The following is a 16,802-nucleotide window of genomic DNA, read 5'->3' as shown; positions in this document are numbered from 1 at the left end:
GAAAGTTGAGAAAAGGCATGAGTCACCTCGTATGTCGTCACTGTTCCAAACTCTTCGCCAAGACTCTGCCTCCCTTCTCATGTAGTCACTGCTTGCTAGAGCACTGCCTTCTGTCGGACACGGGACTCCCATGCTGCCTGATTGGCAGGAGACCATTCATTCGTAACTGGACTTGTTATACGCTTCCTTGGGGAGGAAAGATGACTTTTGTTTCACAGGACTGTGCTCTTTGAGAGTCAGGATGAATTTGGAGGGGTTAGCTGATCCCTGCTACTTGCCCACGCCTCGAGACAGACTCTCATGGTATTCACCTTCCTACTGAGAGGTGTCCACATGGCCTGAAAGCTGGATGATGAGGACTAGCATGCTCACCTTCTTTGGGGTGCAAAGAGGCCGCCTGTAACCTACCTCCACTCACTTGGCCCCAGTTCTGCCTTCTGGAGTGACATAGAATAAGCCTGATTCCCTTTTCCAGTGACTTTTGTGACCTTTTTCCATTTGGGACATTGGCTCGTCACACACCTACATGAAAGGTTCTGCCAGCCCTGCAAGGGGTGTGCCTGTGGCAGTGTCTCTTAGTCAGCATACCTCAGAACTATCCACCTGAATGGAGTCTACTTCTGTGCCTTTTTCTTACCCTTCCCAGGCCCCATTTCTCAGGATGGCAGCACCTTGGCTTCTATCCAGCCCAGTGGCTGTGTTCACTCCATGATCCCAAATGACTGTGTGAGCTGAGACTCTTACAGAAGTAGCTCCCTAGGGAAGGGCTCCTATGAAAACCGTGACTGTCAGCAGAGCCCTTTGTCTCTGGAGTGCATGGCTTTGATGGGAGGTTCCTGCAGGATCCTTTCATCTTCACTGGACAATGAAATAGCTCTCTGGGGAGTTCTGATATATTTCAAAGAGAGAGGGGGCCCAGGGCCTGGCCTGTTCCCAACTGTGTCCCCAAACCCATGCCTAGTATCAGCACCCCAGAACATGAGCAGCTGCAGCCAGTGGGAGGACAGGCTGAGGACAGTGTCCCTGCCATCCTGAGCCTAGACACTGTCTTTACCTCTGCTTCTCCCTCCCCTGTGCTTCAGGAGCTTGAGCTGAGGAACCGTTCCTAAATAGCACTGGTAGACACTGAACCCACATTTCTCTGAGCTGATCTGGGAACATTCTGGGACTCAGGCAGCTCTGGTTCCAATCTGCTCTGAGATCAATCATTGGCTTAGTACCCTCCAAAGAAAACCACTGGCCATTCTGGGAGTGGGCAGGAGAGGGTAATGTTGGTGTTGATGAGCCCAGCACCATTCCTGGAATAAAAACAGTAGCTGATGAAAGGGAGAGTTCTCCTCTAGGAGGCCCAGCTTTCAACTCCGCCCTGTTCCTTAGTATACCCGTGAGCAAGGCAGACTCCTGAAGATGCAGCAAGTGGGCTGGTGAATCAAGAACACGGCGTCCTTGACAGGAGGTGGGAACATGCCCTTCCTTGTCCCAGTGACTGTCTGGGTTCCCAATCCACTGTGGTGCTGAGAGCTCCAGGAAGCAGCTGCTGCCAGTGGCGTTGCTGCCACAGGGAGCATACTGTTCTGTTCATTCCAGAATTCAAGTCATTTGACATCTTTAATCTAACAGCTTGCTAGGCATGGACCACGTCAGATGTACTTGCCAGTACCCCCCCCCATTTCAGATGTGAACATGTTTCCCATAGTGCTTTCCTTCCCTCTCAAGATGCTTCTGGAGAATGTCCTGACAGAGGTGGGAAGGTCATTGATGGAAGGCCACAGAAACAATAGCAACTCGCACTTTCAGACATCTGCTACTGCTAGTTCTTGTGGGCAGCCCTGTTTCTGAGGCCTTCGCAGTACTACAAAGGGGACAGAGAGACTGTGGTGAATTCCCCTGTGTCCTGCTCCTCCATTTGTGTCCCAGATGCCATCTTGAGTATGTGTGATCATTCATGATCAGTATGCACCAGGTTCCTCTGCACAGCCAGGAGTACAGATGGTGCCTAGACCATGAGTGTTTCTGTCCACTGACTACACACCATGGTCTGGGATCAGAGGCTGAGGGGATGTATGAGCCAGTGGAGTCCTTTGTACTGTTAGTTACCTGGAATAGGGACTTGCAGCTTTATAAGTGAGAACGTTAAGTTAGCGGGTCATATCTGTGTTTCTTCAGCCTCATTGTTCATTCACTGACCTGCATATCCTGGGAAGAACAAAGGCTGTTCCTCATCCCTTGGGAGAGTGCTGTGTCTGCTCGCTGTGTGTGCATGTGAGTGTGGAGACCACACACCAATGCCAGGCACCTTCCTTTTGAGACAGGAGTTTACTGATACAATGAGGCTGACCAGCAAGCCCCTGGGATCTGATTGCCTACCCTGCTAGTGCTGGGGTTGCAGACACAGGCCACTGTATCTGGGGATATCTACCACTCAAGTCCTCATCCTTGCAAACAACATTTTACCATTTTTCCACTAAGCTATCTCCTCAGCTCTCATATATATGGGCTCCTTCTGAGAATTCAGTCGTTGTGGTCAATCTCAGTCCAAATATATGATAAATGGGAAATTCTAGAAATAATTCATAGGTTTCTGGCTGTGAATGTCTCTGAGATCCGTGAGGAAGCATCGTGTAGCCTCGCCCTATCCCACCTGTGTATGAATCACCTCTATGGCCAGTGTGTCCACACTGTGTTAGTGTCACTGGCCTAGTGACCCAGTGACCCAGATATGCATAAGCAGGTGGCTCCTCTCCTGACCCATTGGTCAATAGCAGCCTCCTGGTGCACGACACACCCATGTCATTCCCCTCCATCTTATCAGGTAGGCCTTGATCATCTCCCATTGTGACAAGAATGAAGGATGACTAGAGTATCAGAATACTCACAGAAAGCAGCCACAGACACCGGCTGTACTGCTGTATGCTGTTACATTGTATGCTGTATGCTGTTACATTGTATGCTGTGTGCTGTTACATTGTATGCTGTATGCTGTATGCTGTTACATTGGTTTGATTTGCTCTTGGTTGTTCATCTCTGAGGGCATTTGATTTGTAGTTGAACTGTGTTGTAGCCATGTGTGTAGAAGAAAGCCCGCTGCCTCAGGCATCCACTGGGGCCTTGACAGGCTTGCCTGTGGCTAAGGTGGCCATGTAGAGATGCGGATGAACAGACAGAGCACCCTCAGCATGTGGCCTCCTGTGTCTGGAGGCAGCTTTCCATAGCTCATTTACTAAGTAGGCAATGCCCACTGGTTGCATCCCTTGATTATGGATTAACAATGAACCGCAATCTTTGAGGCTCTGAGAACAGCCAAGAGAGGGAGGGCAAACAGCCGGAAAGGCGGTGACTGGGCAGCCTCCAATCACAGTGGCTGGAGCAGCAACACGTGCTGGAGACAGTTTCTTGGGGAGCAGATGTCCCACCCTGTTGGCCCTGGAGGGAGAAGACTGTTTGCTGGCTCCTCCTGCTTTTCTGTCAGAATAAGGATAAGTGGCTCAGGCGTGTTCGCCTTGTTCCCTCTGTGCCAGATGAAGTCATTTAACATTATGGTAGTGAGTGCTTTGGAAAGTGCCTGCTGCTTGTGCCTGGAGCTGGGACAGGAAGAGCAACCCGCAGAGGTTGGCTTCATCAGCCTGTGAAATTGACTGTGGACAAGGTGATTTATAGAGGCCATTGTGGGTGCTGTTTCAAACCGGCACACAGCATCCTAGCTCCCTGCTCTGTCTCCCACCTGAAGCCCCTGGGGAAATTCAGGCCATAACAGGAGTCAAAGGACTGTGACCTTGACAGCCCTGTTAAAGGACCGTCTGAGCACCTGGAATGAGTCTTCATACCCACAGACAGAATCCAACACTAATGGAGGAGCAGGACACAGGGGTATTCACTACAGTTTCTCTGTCCCCTTTGTAGTACTGCGAAGGCCTCAGAAATAGGGCTGCCCACAAGAATTAGTGGTGGCAGATGTCTGAAAATGCAAGGTGCTATTGTTTCCGTGGCCTTCCATCAATAACGCTGGGCACTTGGGGTCAGGAACTAGCATGGGATTTAAAGGAAGCAAGGCTAGGCTGGGAGGCGAGGCTAGGCTGGGAGGTGTGAGGGGAGGCTAGGAAGTGAGGCTAGACCAGGAGGTAAAGGTAGTAGGCTGGGAGGTGAGGCTAGCTGGAAGGCAGGCCTTGCTTGTAGCCTGTGGTCTGCCTTACCCTGAAGCAAGGAGTGCGTCTTAGCCCTATAGCCCTGCACTTTAAAGCAGCTCTGTAAGTTGGATTGATGGGCTGTTATACTTTGGAGGAAGGATTGGCCTTCTTGGATCCTTGTCCCTTGTGGCTAAGGGACAGGGTATACACCTCATTCCTGAGACAAGCTATGAGACTGGACCGAGCTACAGACAATTCGAGCATAAGGAATACCTGTCTGTAGTCTACTGATGGACAGCTATGGCAGAAAGCCATCCATCGGCATCCTGAGTCGGAGTCTCTGGAACAGTTATGGCCCCTACACTCAAAACATCCACAACCCTAGGGGACCTAATAAAAACTCAGTCTCAGGTGTGAGCCTTTCCTCCTCAGAAGCCAAAGGTGGGACCCTGCTGTCTGCATTTAAACACAGTTCCTTGGGGACATGGATGCAGCCTCCCTACATACAACCATTTGGGGTGTGTGTGTGTGTGTGTGTGTGTGTGTGTGTGTGTGTGTGTGTCTTGTTTTTCTCCTGAAAGGATGGGTCTAAAACATGAGTTCAAGCCAAGCATTCTTCTTAGAACCCTAAGGTAAGAAGAGCAGGTTCCTCAGAATGTCCATCTGTGTCCCTGTGTGCTTGGAATGGGCCCAGCAGTTCATGGGCATCAATGCCTGGACAGCTTTGTGCTTTTCACGTGCCTGTCCCTGGATCAGTAGCCAGCCCTCTGCCGGGAAAAGGCTTGGGCCCCACAACTTATTAAAGATCTAAATTTAGCCCAGGAGGAAGGGACTTGGGCTCAAGACCATTTGATGAATAGCTCATGGGATCTGGCTGCAGCCACTGTGGTAAATAGGATTTAAATGAAGCACCTCACCATTTCCCCCCGCCCCCCGCATCGGATCTGAACATCATTAAATACAACATGCTGCTGGGAGCTGCACTTCCACTGAAAGCAGCCACGCAAAGAGGCGTTTGAATAATTAACAGCGAGATGACATTAAACCTCTCGGGAGGTACAGAGAGAGCCTAGACAGGACACCTGTGTTTCTTGGATCTCCAGCTAGCGGCTGAAGCAAAAGCTAGGAAAGAGATGCCTTCCTCAGGCCTGGGAGCTATAAAGAGGCCGCTTTATGGTTGGGGGAGTGCCAGTCTTTAACACCGTATAGAGGTGTAGCCTCTCACATCCTTGCTCAGTGTCACCTCTGAGAGTACTGCCTGGGGCTGGCCTCAGCGGGAGAGAATCTTCTTTTTGGTCATCAAACCCATCGACCCCCAAGATGCACCCTCTTTTCTCCTAGAATCACCTCTTTATTCAATCTTTCTGCTGGACGAACATAACTGAGCCAGCTGGCTGATAGAGGCTCATTGAGGAGGGTGACTATGTCAGCCCTCACTCTGACCTTAACCAGCACAGGCTGGGACTCTCACACCCCAAGCAGAGGGATGTGCACTGGGAGGTTTCCTTTGAGCCTAATGCTTTGTTTCCTATCTTAGAATGGCTTTGAGGCTCTTGGAGACATTGCATCATGGGACCAGAAAAGAGGTCGATCAACTGTAGAAACCATGAGTCCGTCTGTGAGGGTCCTATACATTCCTCAACCCTCAGGAGCATGTGGTCGTGAGCTCTGGGGAGCTGGAGGGACAGTGAACAGCAGGGGCCACTGGCTGGAACACTCACCTGGGTGGAGGAAGAGAAGCCGTTAAGGCATTTTAATTGCAGATAACCATGAATAATAGATTAAAAGGAGAGAAGGATTACCTGAGAGTGTGATCTTTGTAAGCTGAGCAGAGCCATCACATTTTTTAAGCTCCACACGTGGACAGAACACAGGGTGCAGAGAGGTGGGCAGGAGGACCATGTTCCTGCAGATCATGCTCACCAGGTGGCTACCAGACATTTATCTTCTAGAAACAGTAAATGGTAGGATGTGGCATTTGAAAGTGCAAGGTGACAACTAGACTGTTGCAGAAGTGGATAGCTCAGTGAACCTTTGGTGGGGTGATTGACAGCCCCTGCACCAACCAGCAACCCAGCCAACCCCATCAATCAGGACTGCATTGATTTCTCCACGGGATACTGATTTGTGCTGACTCAGCTGCTTCAGCCTGTCCATCTGCAGGGTGGAGAAGGAGCACCTGAGAGGCCCCCATGGAGGGCCAGGAGCCCAGAACTGTTTCCTGACACGCTCAGAAGAACCCTCCCTGGGAGGATGCAAGACTAAAGACTCAACATCATCTAAAAACCAAACTGTGCTCTCCTGCATGCTTTGTTTGAGCCCTTGGCATTTCTGTGGCCTACCTGTATTTGTGGCTGTGATATGTGGTTCTGTGTGTATAAATGTCCAGCCTGAGACTTGCATGTCTGATTGGCGCCTCCGAGGTTTTTTGTTCCAGCCTCGTTGCAAACGCTTAATTCATCATCAAGATGCCATGTGTACAGTTTGATGGGTGTTTGCCAGCTGTGTAAACATTAGAAACCAGTCCCACCATGAAATTATAAAACGTTCTCCTGGTGTGATGGTGCATATCCTAGCATTCGGGAGGCTAAGACTAGAAGGTCACGAGTTTGAGGCCAGCCTGGGCTACACAGCTAAGACCTAATCTCAAAAGAGTTGATGAAAGGAGATGGAGAGAGGAGCAGGGGGTAGATGAGGTAATTAGAGAAACTGCTTCCTCGCCTCAGGAGAGTCTTATTTATAATTTATTCTCTTTGTATTTCAATATCAGATGTCCTCTCCTCCCGATACCACCTTACCCACCCTTTCCTTCCTCCCCTTCTCTTTAAAGAAGGGGGAGTCCCCCTCTAGGTATTAACCCCCAATACCACCCCTGCCAGCAGCACATCAGGTCCCTGCAAGACTAGGCACATCCTCTCCTACTGAGGCCCACCCAGCAGCCAATGGATGGAGATGCAGATTCCTACAGCCAAACATTACAGGGAGCTCTGGGAACCTCATGGAAGAGTTGGGGGAAGGATGGAAGGACCCTGAAGACAGGGGCTCCAGAGGACGACCAACAGAGTCAAATAACCTTGGACCCTTGGGGGCTCCCAGAGACAGAATCGCCAACCACAGAGTGAGCATGAGCTGGACCTAGGCTCCCTGCCCATACGGAGCAAATGAGTAGCTTGGTTCCCAAGAACAGCATTGGGGCTGTCCCAGAATCTGCTGTCTGCCCGCCCGTGGATCCCATTTTCCTAAATAGGCCACTTTGTCTGGCCTCAGAGGGAGATGTGCCCCGGGAGGAGGCTCTTACTGCCCTCTGCACCTGGGCTCCTCTGCCCCTGCTCCCAGTCACCACGGATTTATAATTGCCATTATAAATTGGTTTGCAGTTTTAATAGATGGATTAATTTACTATAACTTAAATATGGCTTCAGCTATCTTTAAATATAGTTCAGGGACATTGATATCATTTGCGTTTTATGTAGCTGTCACTACCGTCCAATCTCTGGAGCTTTCTTTGTCTCACAGAACTGAAACTCCATTGAGTACTTCCTGTTCCTCTCTCCTCTCAGACCCTACAAATGCTTGCACCGAATTCTGTCTATGAATCCGGCCACCGTGGGGCCTCAAGCAGGCAGGATCACATACGTGTTCCTTTGTGTCCGAGTTTGTACCCGATGCAGCGTCTTCACATGCCACAGAGAGGCTGTTACTCGTGTCAGAATTTGTGTTCTCTCTGGTGTGAACATACCACACCGCTTACCTGCTCACCTACCGGCTTGGGTTGCTTGTACCTGTATGTTATGACTCTGTGCGTGCAAAGGATCTCTTGTAGGTTCTGCTTTGGAGTCTTCGGTCACATGTGAATTTGTGCTTGGTTTAAGGAACCTCCATGGTGGGTGCCATAGCGACAGCACCACTCCAAACCTTGCATGTTGTGTGGGAGGTACATGGGTATGTGCAGAGGTGCACGTCTGACCTGCCTGAGTGTGGAAGACAGTGGAGAGGCTTGGATGTCAGCTTTCTAAAATTATTTTGTTTTACATGCTGGTGTTTTGCCTGAAAGTATTTCTGTGTACCACATGTGCGCCCGGTATCCACGGAGGCCAGAGAGAGCATTGGATCATCTGGAGCTGGAGCCGGTTGTGAGCTGCCAAGTGGGTGCTGAGAATTGAACCCAGGTCCTGTGGAAGAGCAGTTGGTATTGTTAACTGAATGAGTCACCCCTCCAGCCTGACTCTCTTCCTCAAACCTTGCTTTCCTTTGAGATGGATCTCTCACTGCTTTGGCAGCAAGCCTGGGGCATGCACACCATACTTTTCTATTTTCACAAGGGTTGTAGAGATCAAACTCAAGGTCCTCATGCTCCAAGGCAAGACCTCTCCCCAGCCCCATGACATTACCTTTCAACAGACCCTCCCCTTTCTCTGAATCCTTTTTTCCCCTTCCCAGAGACTTGTACTTTGGCTTCTCAAGGCCCCCCTTAGTGACAGCTGTTTGCTAACTGTCATAGTTAGGGTTTTACTGCTGTGAACAGACACCATGATCAAGGCAGGTCTTATAAAGGACAGCATATAATTGGGACTGGCTTACAGGTTCAGAGGTTTAGTCCACTATCATCAAGGTAGGAGTATAGCAGCGTCCAGGTGGGCTTGGTGCAGGAGGAGCTGAGAGTTCTACATCTTCATCTGAAGGCTGCTAGTGGAAGACTCACTTCCAGGCAGCTAGGGTGAGAGTCTTAAAGCCCATGCCCACAGTGGCACACCTACTCCAATAGGCCCATACCTTCTAATTGTGCCACTCCCTGGGCCAAGCATATACAAATCATCACACTCACATATCTCAGCCTGTCCCTTCTTTTCAGACTTTTAAAACTGCTCAGAGAACAGCTTAGTCATGATAACCTCAAGTAAAGTCTCTGCCTGGTTTTCCATAGCTATCTCCCTCCTGTTGGCTGTAGTCATGGTGCAGCTCCCCATATCCTGTGTAGCTACCTTGACCATATTAACAGTATTAAAGCAATTCCAACTGCACTTATCATCATAAGTGATTGCTGCGCTCTCTCTACACTTACATGAATTAACCGCACCTGCCTGCCAGGCCTGCCCTGTAAATGTCTCCACAGCCTCACAATCTAGCCACAGCACTTCCAGTTGCCAATGACTGCTTAAACTTACCACTTGTTTAGGTAGTGAGGTCAAGCTGTCAAAAGTCCAGAAGTTTCTACAGTCTTCAATCTGGCAAGCTGGGAAGGGGCAGAGGGAGGCTAGTGTCTTATCACAGGATGACCCTTGATGACCCATGACTGACAAGCCTGTGTTTACATCACAGTGGTCCTCAGAGTGCTGCCGCCCTCCTCTGAGGAGGAGGCTCTGCCCAACCGTACTTCCACCCCTTGGGTCACACCAAGGCTGGGTTAGCACTGCGACCAGAGGGAAGCAATTTACCTTGTGATGTTCATGTCTAGCATGAAGCCAGGCACACGGAGGGTAGAGTCTTGCTGGCATAGTTGGAAGGATGGCTTGTGGCTATGTCTTTGCTTGTCATCGTTGGGTCTTTGGATGAGAGGCTCTTGCTACGTTGCCTAGGTATTCTCAAACTCTTGGATTTATGTAACGCACCCCAGCTCCAAGTAGCTTGAATGATAGGCATGTGACGCTGTGTACCCCTCAAAATCTGCTTTGTGCTCCCACTAAGTAGAACCAAGACTTGACTTGTATCATGTCCTTGTGACAAACGTCTTGAGTGCTGCCTAGTTGCCTAGCTGCCTGTTTTTGTGTGTTATGTATAATAAGAGCGGGGATGGGGGGAATCCTTAGAGCCCATCTTCCTATGATGGAGGGCCCTTCCCACTTACAGATAACAATTTCCCAGAGGTGATGTTGGGCAAACAGAATCATCGGTCATAGCTGTTCTAGACCCATCTTTGTATAAGTGAAACTTACCTAGATGCCCATGCCTGCAGGTGACCTTGGGGCTCTATGTTGATCAAACCACCCACTGACGCCTCACCCCAAACACAGCCGAAGTCCAGGGGGTACTTCCTGTGTCTGAGGCACCATTTTTCTGTCCCACTCAGAACCTGCTGAGGAGCAGGTATTGACTGGGCCTTGAAACTGTGTCTCAGAGTGCAGAGAGCTGCAGGTGTCCAGGCTCACAGAAACCTCCTGCAGCCTTAGAAAAATACCCAACCTCCCTGGACTGTATCTCCTGTCCTCCTAATTCATGTGTTCCTAGAACCTCTGGGTATGTCATCCATTGGAAGTATGGTCATTTCAGCTGTAGCTAGCGAAGGCAGTAGTGAGGCAAACGTTTGGACAGAGCATCAGTGACTCACGTCCAGGTAAGAAGAGAAGAGGACACAGAAACAAGAGCAGGCAGCCACACAGAAATGGGGGCAAGTGTAGAATGGTGCAGCTATGAGGAGGCCAGAACTACTGAAAACTGGAAGAGCCAAGGAGTAAGACTCCCCTGGAACCTCCAAAGGGAGCGTGGCCCTGCCAACCCTTGATTTCAGAATTCCGATCTGTAAAACCATCACAGAATATATCTCAGTTGTTTTAATCCATGAAAGTTGTGGGCACTGGTTTTAGTCACCATAGGTGACTCTCACATTAGCAGGCATAGGGTGGACTGTCCCTCTGATGCCGTGTGGAAGCTGGTCTACAGGAAGGTTGGGAAGAAGTTCAGGGTTCAGTGTCCCTGCTGTCACTCTGGTCTTTCAGGAGATACATTCCCATGGTCTTCACCCCCATTGCCGCTGCCTTTTCTCTAGTGCCAACCACATTTCTGTTACGATGCAGGACTTTGTAAGTGCAGTAGTTAGGCTGTTTGCGTAATGCCTATCCGACCTTTGAGATTCATGACTTTGTCAAGGGTGACATGGGAGAGTCATCAGGGCCTGAACTTGAGCTTGGCACAGTGACATAGAGAGTTCATATTAATAAAAATGGCTGCTGATGGTCATTAGAACTATTTCTCACCCATACCCTATACCCACTTGCACCCAGCCCTCCGCAGCACCTGTGTCACATGAGCACTGTCCCTTGGTGACCTGAGCTACTCTCACCTGTCCCTGTCCTTTCCACCTGGTAAGTTCCTGCTCATCCCATGTGCCCCAGTTTAAATGGGGTTTGTATGCTCCACATGCTGTTATCTCCTGCATAGCAGAAAGATTGTAGTAAGCCTGACATTGCGTGCCTGTCTTAGCTGAGGCGGCCTGGGAGCACCTCTAACACAGGACCAAATCTGTAGAGTTTGGCTTCTGATGTTCTACAGCACCTCCAATTCTCTCATGTTCCCAAAAATGTGTAACACTAATATTAAAAACAAGAATAGATCAGATAGCCTAAGATATGTGTGTTATAGGAGGAGATGCTTAAAGTCTGAGGTTTGATTTTAGAGATTTTTTTATGTGTATGTATCTGTATATATGCGTTGCAGTGTGTGTGTGTGTGTGTGTGTGTGTGTTTGTGTGTGTGTGTGTGTGTGTGTGCATGCACGCGGCACCAGAGGCCAGAAGAACCTGGGAGTTACAAACAGTTGTGCAAGAGCAGTAAGTGCTCTTAATGGCTGAACCATCTTTCCAGCCCCAAACTTCGACAGTTCTCTTTTACAAAATATATTTATTTATTTAGTGTGTGTGTATATTTGTACATGTGTGCATGCATGTGTGTGTTTGTGTGTATGTACATGTGTGCCTTTGTGTATGTGCATGTATACACATGTGTGTATATATGTATGTGTAATTTGTGTGTTCCTGAGTGTGTATACATGTATGTGTGCATACATGTATGTGTGCATGTATGTGCATGTATGTGCTTGTGTATGCATGTGTGCAAGCATGCTGGAGGGTATGTGTGTATATACCTGAGTGTAGATATGTGCACAACATGTAGCAGTGGTTGTGGAGGCCAGAGTAGGGCGTTAAATTCTCTGGACCTGGAGTTATAGGGAGTCACCATGTAGGTGCTAAGAACTGAACTCTGGACCTCGGCAAAAGCAGCAGCATTCTGAACTGCTGAGCCATCTCTCCAGCCCCATGTTCTGAGCTTTGAAATCTGATGTTTAATCTAGGGTCCTCCTTTCTATATGCTAAAAAGTGGCCTTGTTTCCATTTAACAGCTGGTCCGCATTGGGAGACTGACTCTGGTACCCGTGAGCGCTTCTTCCCTCTGGTTCTTTGCTGTAGTCTCTACGGTCATGCTCTATAAAGGCACGCCCTGCTCCTAGGGGAGGTTGCTTTTGCAGTAAGGTAACCATCACCTCACAGTGGCCCTGGTGAGAACATAGGACCCTACCTGCAGGGTCCAGACAAAGCTGGCTTTCTGAAGACCTGTGTTTCTGTTGCCATCTCCTTGGGGGACAGTTTGCCCTCGAGAGAGGTCCCACCAGGTATTCTAACTATTCTTCCTCTCTGTCTCTTCACACAGGGTGGCCATGGGTGACCCTGTCTGTCCTGGGATTCCTGTACTGCTATTCACACGTGGGCATTGCCTGGGCTCAGACATACACAGTTCTTTAACTGTGTGGCTGCTGGGCCAGGACAGCCTCCAAGGGACATAGCATTTCATCCCGACCTCTCACTCTGAGACCATCCCCAAAAGACTACCTTCTACTCCAGGACCATCTCCAAGGAACCACCCTACACTGAGACCATCCCTGAAGAACCACCTTCCAATCTCCAGTCCCTAAGGGACCATCTTATACTCCAAGGCAATCCCTGAGAAACCAACTTCTACTCCCGGTGCAATCTCTGAGGGACCACCTTTCACTCCAGGACAGTCCCTGAGGGACTGCCTTCCACTCATCTTCTGCTGACGATACTTCATTCCAAGACTGGCAGCTTGGTCTATCATAGTACATATACAACCCCAAAATCTTCTAGCTTTGGAGCCTCAAAGTGTTTTTTTTTTTAATAACCCCATAAGCTTCCTGATGCATAAGTTACAGCCCAGAGCAGTCTCAGGTCTTTCCCACGATACCTGTGACATTTGTTTTAGAACCTCCCTTAGACATGTTTGGGTTGTTTTTTCCTTCTCTACCAAAGATTCAGTATGGCAGACATGTGTTTTGACATGGAAGTCCTGGTTAGAGATAGGCCTGCCATCCCTGGGATGCCTTTTGGGGAAATTTCTGTGATACTTTGACGACCCCTTTCTATGTGCTGCACTGGAGGCTCTGGACTAACCTTCTCATGAATGATCCTCAGATGGGGGGAACAGCAAAACCATATTTCACGTTTCAAGTGACCTAGCTAGAGTGGGTGATGTACAGCTGGGGCATTCCAAAGAGTTCTGTAATTTGAACTTTTTTGGACTCCACGCATGGCTGCTGATTTCTGAGACCTTTTGTCATGAAGAGACATGGTCATTTCTCTCACAGATGTTCTGCACAGAAGTGGAGTTTAAAAGCCAGAGAATAGGGTGTCCACAGGTGTACTGGGCAAGGCCTCAGGGGACAGTGGCATCTCAGGGTCCTGTGTGTTTTACTCAGTGGGTTTTATTGCCTTAGTGTCTCTCTCTCTCTCTCTCTCTCTCTCTCTCTCTCTCTCTCTCTCTCTCTCTCTTTTAAAGCAGAACCCTTTTTGCTACATAGATAATTCTGATTTTTTTTCTAGGCTTATTTTGGATTTTTTTTTTTTTTTTGGTTCTTTTTTTCGGAGCTGGGGACCGAACCCAGGGCCTTGTGCTTCCTAGGTAAGCGCTCTACCACTGAGCTAAATCCCCAGCCCCTATTTTGGATATTTTTAAATAAAAATTTTGAGATCTAAACACAAGTGTCTTGATACTTCATCCCTCTAGACAGATGCTGGACAGCTGCTGACAAGTGTCACTGTGGTTCTGTGTGGCTATGGGTTCATGGGGGAGGGGAGAGAAGGAGCTTTAAGCTCTGAAGCTCTCTGTGTGGTATTTGGAGTGAATGATTAACACAACTATATGAATTTTTTGACTATGTGACAATCAAGTGAAAGATCAACTGGGCGTTGTGTCCCGAATCATTCCTGGGAATGTCAGCTCAATGGAAAATGCACCCTCATATTGCAAACCCCGCCATTAGGCAGATCCCCTTTCTTCTTAGCTGCCGTGCTTGCAAGAGAGAGGTTGATGGCCTGGGATGGGCACACTGTGCTCCCTGAACAAAGCACAAGCCAGAAAGAGGCAGGTAAGCTGGACATTAGTAACCTCAGCAGCTGGCCTGGTAATCAGAGGGACACAGGGCAGGCAACTGTGGGGTGCTGGGAAGTTCAAAGCATGTGGGGGGGCCATCACTGAAATGGGTGTGGGTTCCTGGGTCAACAGAGTAAGTATTTGTGGTCAGCCAGAGGGAATCTGGCTGAAGCCTTCAAGTAAGAATGACTGTAGGGAACTGTCTAACGAGGGGCATCTGTAAATAAGCCATTTGTAGAAGGGCAAACCTACCCATGAGTCTACACTGGAAGAGCCGGTGAGTGGTTGGCCATAACAATCCTGAAGTTCATTAAACCGATCTGTTTCAGTCACGGTCTCAGCAGCTAGTGGATATTGGCTGTTAGCCCTCTGTATGGATTATCCAGGGCTCTGTTGTCCCACCTTTCCCTGCTCCTCAATGTAAATGATAGGGCAGCATCTTCCTCTGCAGTCCCCATTCGCTGTAGATGGACCCTTGATTCTGGATTCTGGTCGATCACCCCATCCACCAGGACAACTCCCAGGACAGTTATGGAAGCACACTGGATGAGGTCCGGAGTCACTGCCAGCCCCAGGACCCTCTGACCCCTGACCTGGGTCCATGAGCAACTAGGCAACCGCGCAGCCAGTACCCGAGGAAGGAGGCAGGATGCCCAATGCCAACCAAAGTCCTGCTGTCATCACAGTGACATCTTGGAGCCACACAGGATGCTGAATTGGCCTTATGTTTGCAAGTTGTGTGAGAACATGGGCTTTGTCCTCTAGAGGATGATGGCCTAGAGAGCAAATTGCTTATACCTGTAGGATCTAGCTGTTAGCAAGTGTATGCGGTAGCGGTGGTGGAGCTCCCCTTACAGAAATTGAGATTTTTTTTCTTTGCTTTCCTAAAATACGACTTTTGGTTGGCTAAGTACTAGAAGTTAATGATAATGTTTATACTTCTAGCAAACATATCAGGATGTATGTATGCAATAGGGTTGAATGCCACTTGCTACCTCAAAGGCAGTATGAGCTAGTTTTATCTCTGTTTCTAGTCTACTTGATTACTTACAAATATCCCATGTGTGGGTTTGTCTCTTTGTTTTAACCATTAAAGATTAAAGACATGGTTAATGCTCAGCCCTTTATTAGTGACGCCTTTGAAATGAGCACTAGTTGTTTGGGAATTCAAACAATGCCATTAGTATTGCCGTGCCCTTCTGTAAAGTAATGACATAGGGGCTGAAGGGATGTCCTTAAAAACACCATGTGCTTGTTGTGTGGCTAGCGATGTTTCCACGTCCTGACTTTGTCTTCACATAATGGATCTCATCTCAGAATTAAGTTCCTCTGTCTGCAGGAGAGAAGTGTTTTTGGTCACAAGATGGCCGTCCTGGGAAGTCTGACTCAGCACCTGTGGGATAACACTGAGTTGGACTGCATGAGGCAAGCAGGCCTCTGCCTCAATAGCTCTGGGAACTGAGGGAAGCAGGGTGAGAACCCAGTGCTGCTGACAGTCATTCAGGGAGTGCTGGGACGGTTTTCAAAAGTGGGGAAAAACATGAATATATTTTATTCGAACTCCATGTCAAGTGGTTCAAGCTGAAAGCCATCACTTTTAAACGGGAGGTGGACCTAAGAGGAGTGTTAAAGGCAAATGCTATGAGGTGAAGGTGGGTCATCAACTCTCACACACTGTAACTTGATGCCATTGTGATGGGAGGCAGGGCCTTTGTTGTGGTTTGGCTGTGACGGACCTGGATCTTTAAGACCGAGATCTTAAAGGCATCCTCTCATGTTCATGGCAGAACTTCCTGAGAGAACAAGGTTGCCCCACTTTGCCCTGGATCACTCTGTGAACAGCACTTGGACATGATGTATGCTGTCTCTACAACTTCATATTTCTCCCCAGTCTGTTGTAGGTTCATATTGGCTGTCAACTTGACAGAATCTAGGATTACCGCCGAAGACAGATCTCTGGGCCCGTCTCTGAGGGATTGCTAGATCAGGAAGGCCCAGCCTGAGTGTGGGTGGCACCATTGCCTGGGTCAAGATGCTAAACAGCATAAAGGGGGCGGGGCCAGGACAGGGAAAGGGAGAGAGCTGAGCTCCAGCTTCCACCTCTCTCTGCTTCCAGAGGATGCTGTAGGACATGTGACCAGCTGCCTCATGGTTCTGCTGCCATGATTTCCCTGCCCTGGTGGGTGCACTGCACCCTCAAGCCATGAGCTAAAATAAATCCTCTCGGAGAGTTGCTTTGTCTGGTATTTTACCACAGCGATGTGAAAACTGACTAATGTGAGGCACGGTCCACATCAGGGCTTCCCATATAATTTCTTTTTAAAGATTGATTGTTACATTTTGCATGCTATGTGTGTGTAGATGGCTCCGAGGGCCAGAAAGAGGGTATTGGGTCACCTGGAGCTGGAGTTCCAGGTGGTTGTAAGCCAGCCACTCTTGTAGGCTGTGGGAACCGAGCAGAGAACAGCTGGAAGAAAAGAAAACACCTCACTGAATGACGTAAGTAAGCAAAGGCAAACAC

At 48.9% G+C, this 16,802-nt stretch overlaps 1 protein-coding gene across 1 annotated transcript in view; it reads left to right on the top strand.

Annotated features, from left to right (window-relative positions):
- Hhat (hedgehog acyltransferase) overlaps positions 1-13,885 on the top strand; it is a 252,931-nt gene extending 239,046 nt beyond the window's left edge. Inside the window, exon 12 of the mRNA NM_001398579.2 lies at positions 12,545-13,885. Within this exon, the coding sequence (NP_001385508.1) occupies positions 12,545-12,636 (92 nt within the window). The 3' untranslated portion in view covers positions 12,637-13,885. The remainder of the gene's footprint in view (positions 1-12,544) is intronic.
- The last annotated feature ends 2,917 nt before the right edge of the window (positions 13,886-16,802 follow it).

Source organism: Rattus norvegicus, chromosome 13 (assembly GCF_021556685.1).
Source record: "Rattus norvegicus strain SHRSP/BbbUtx chromosome 13, alternate assembly SHRSP_T2T, whole genome shotgun sequence".
NCBI classification, from domain to species: domain Eukaryota; kingdom Metazoa; phylum Chordata; class Mammalia; order Rodentia; family Muridae; genus Rattus; species Rattus norvegicus.
This window is presented reverse-complemented; position numbering and strand designations above follow the sequence as displayed.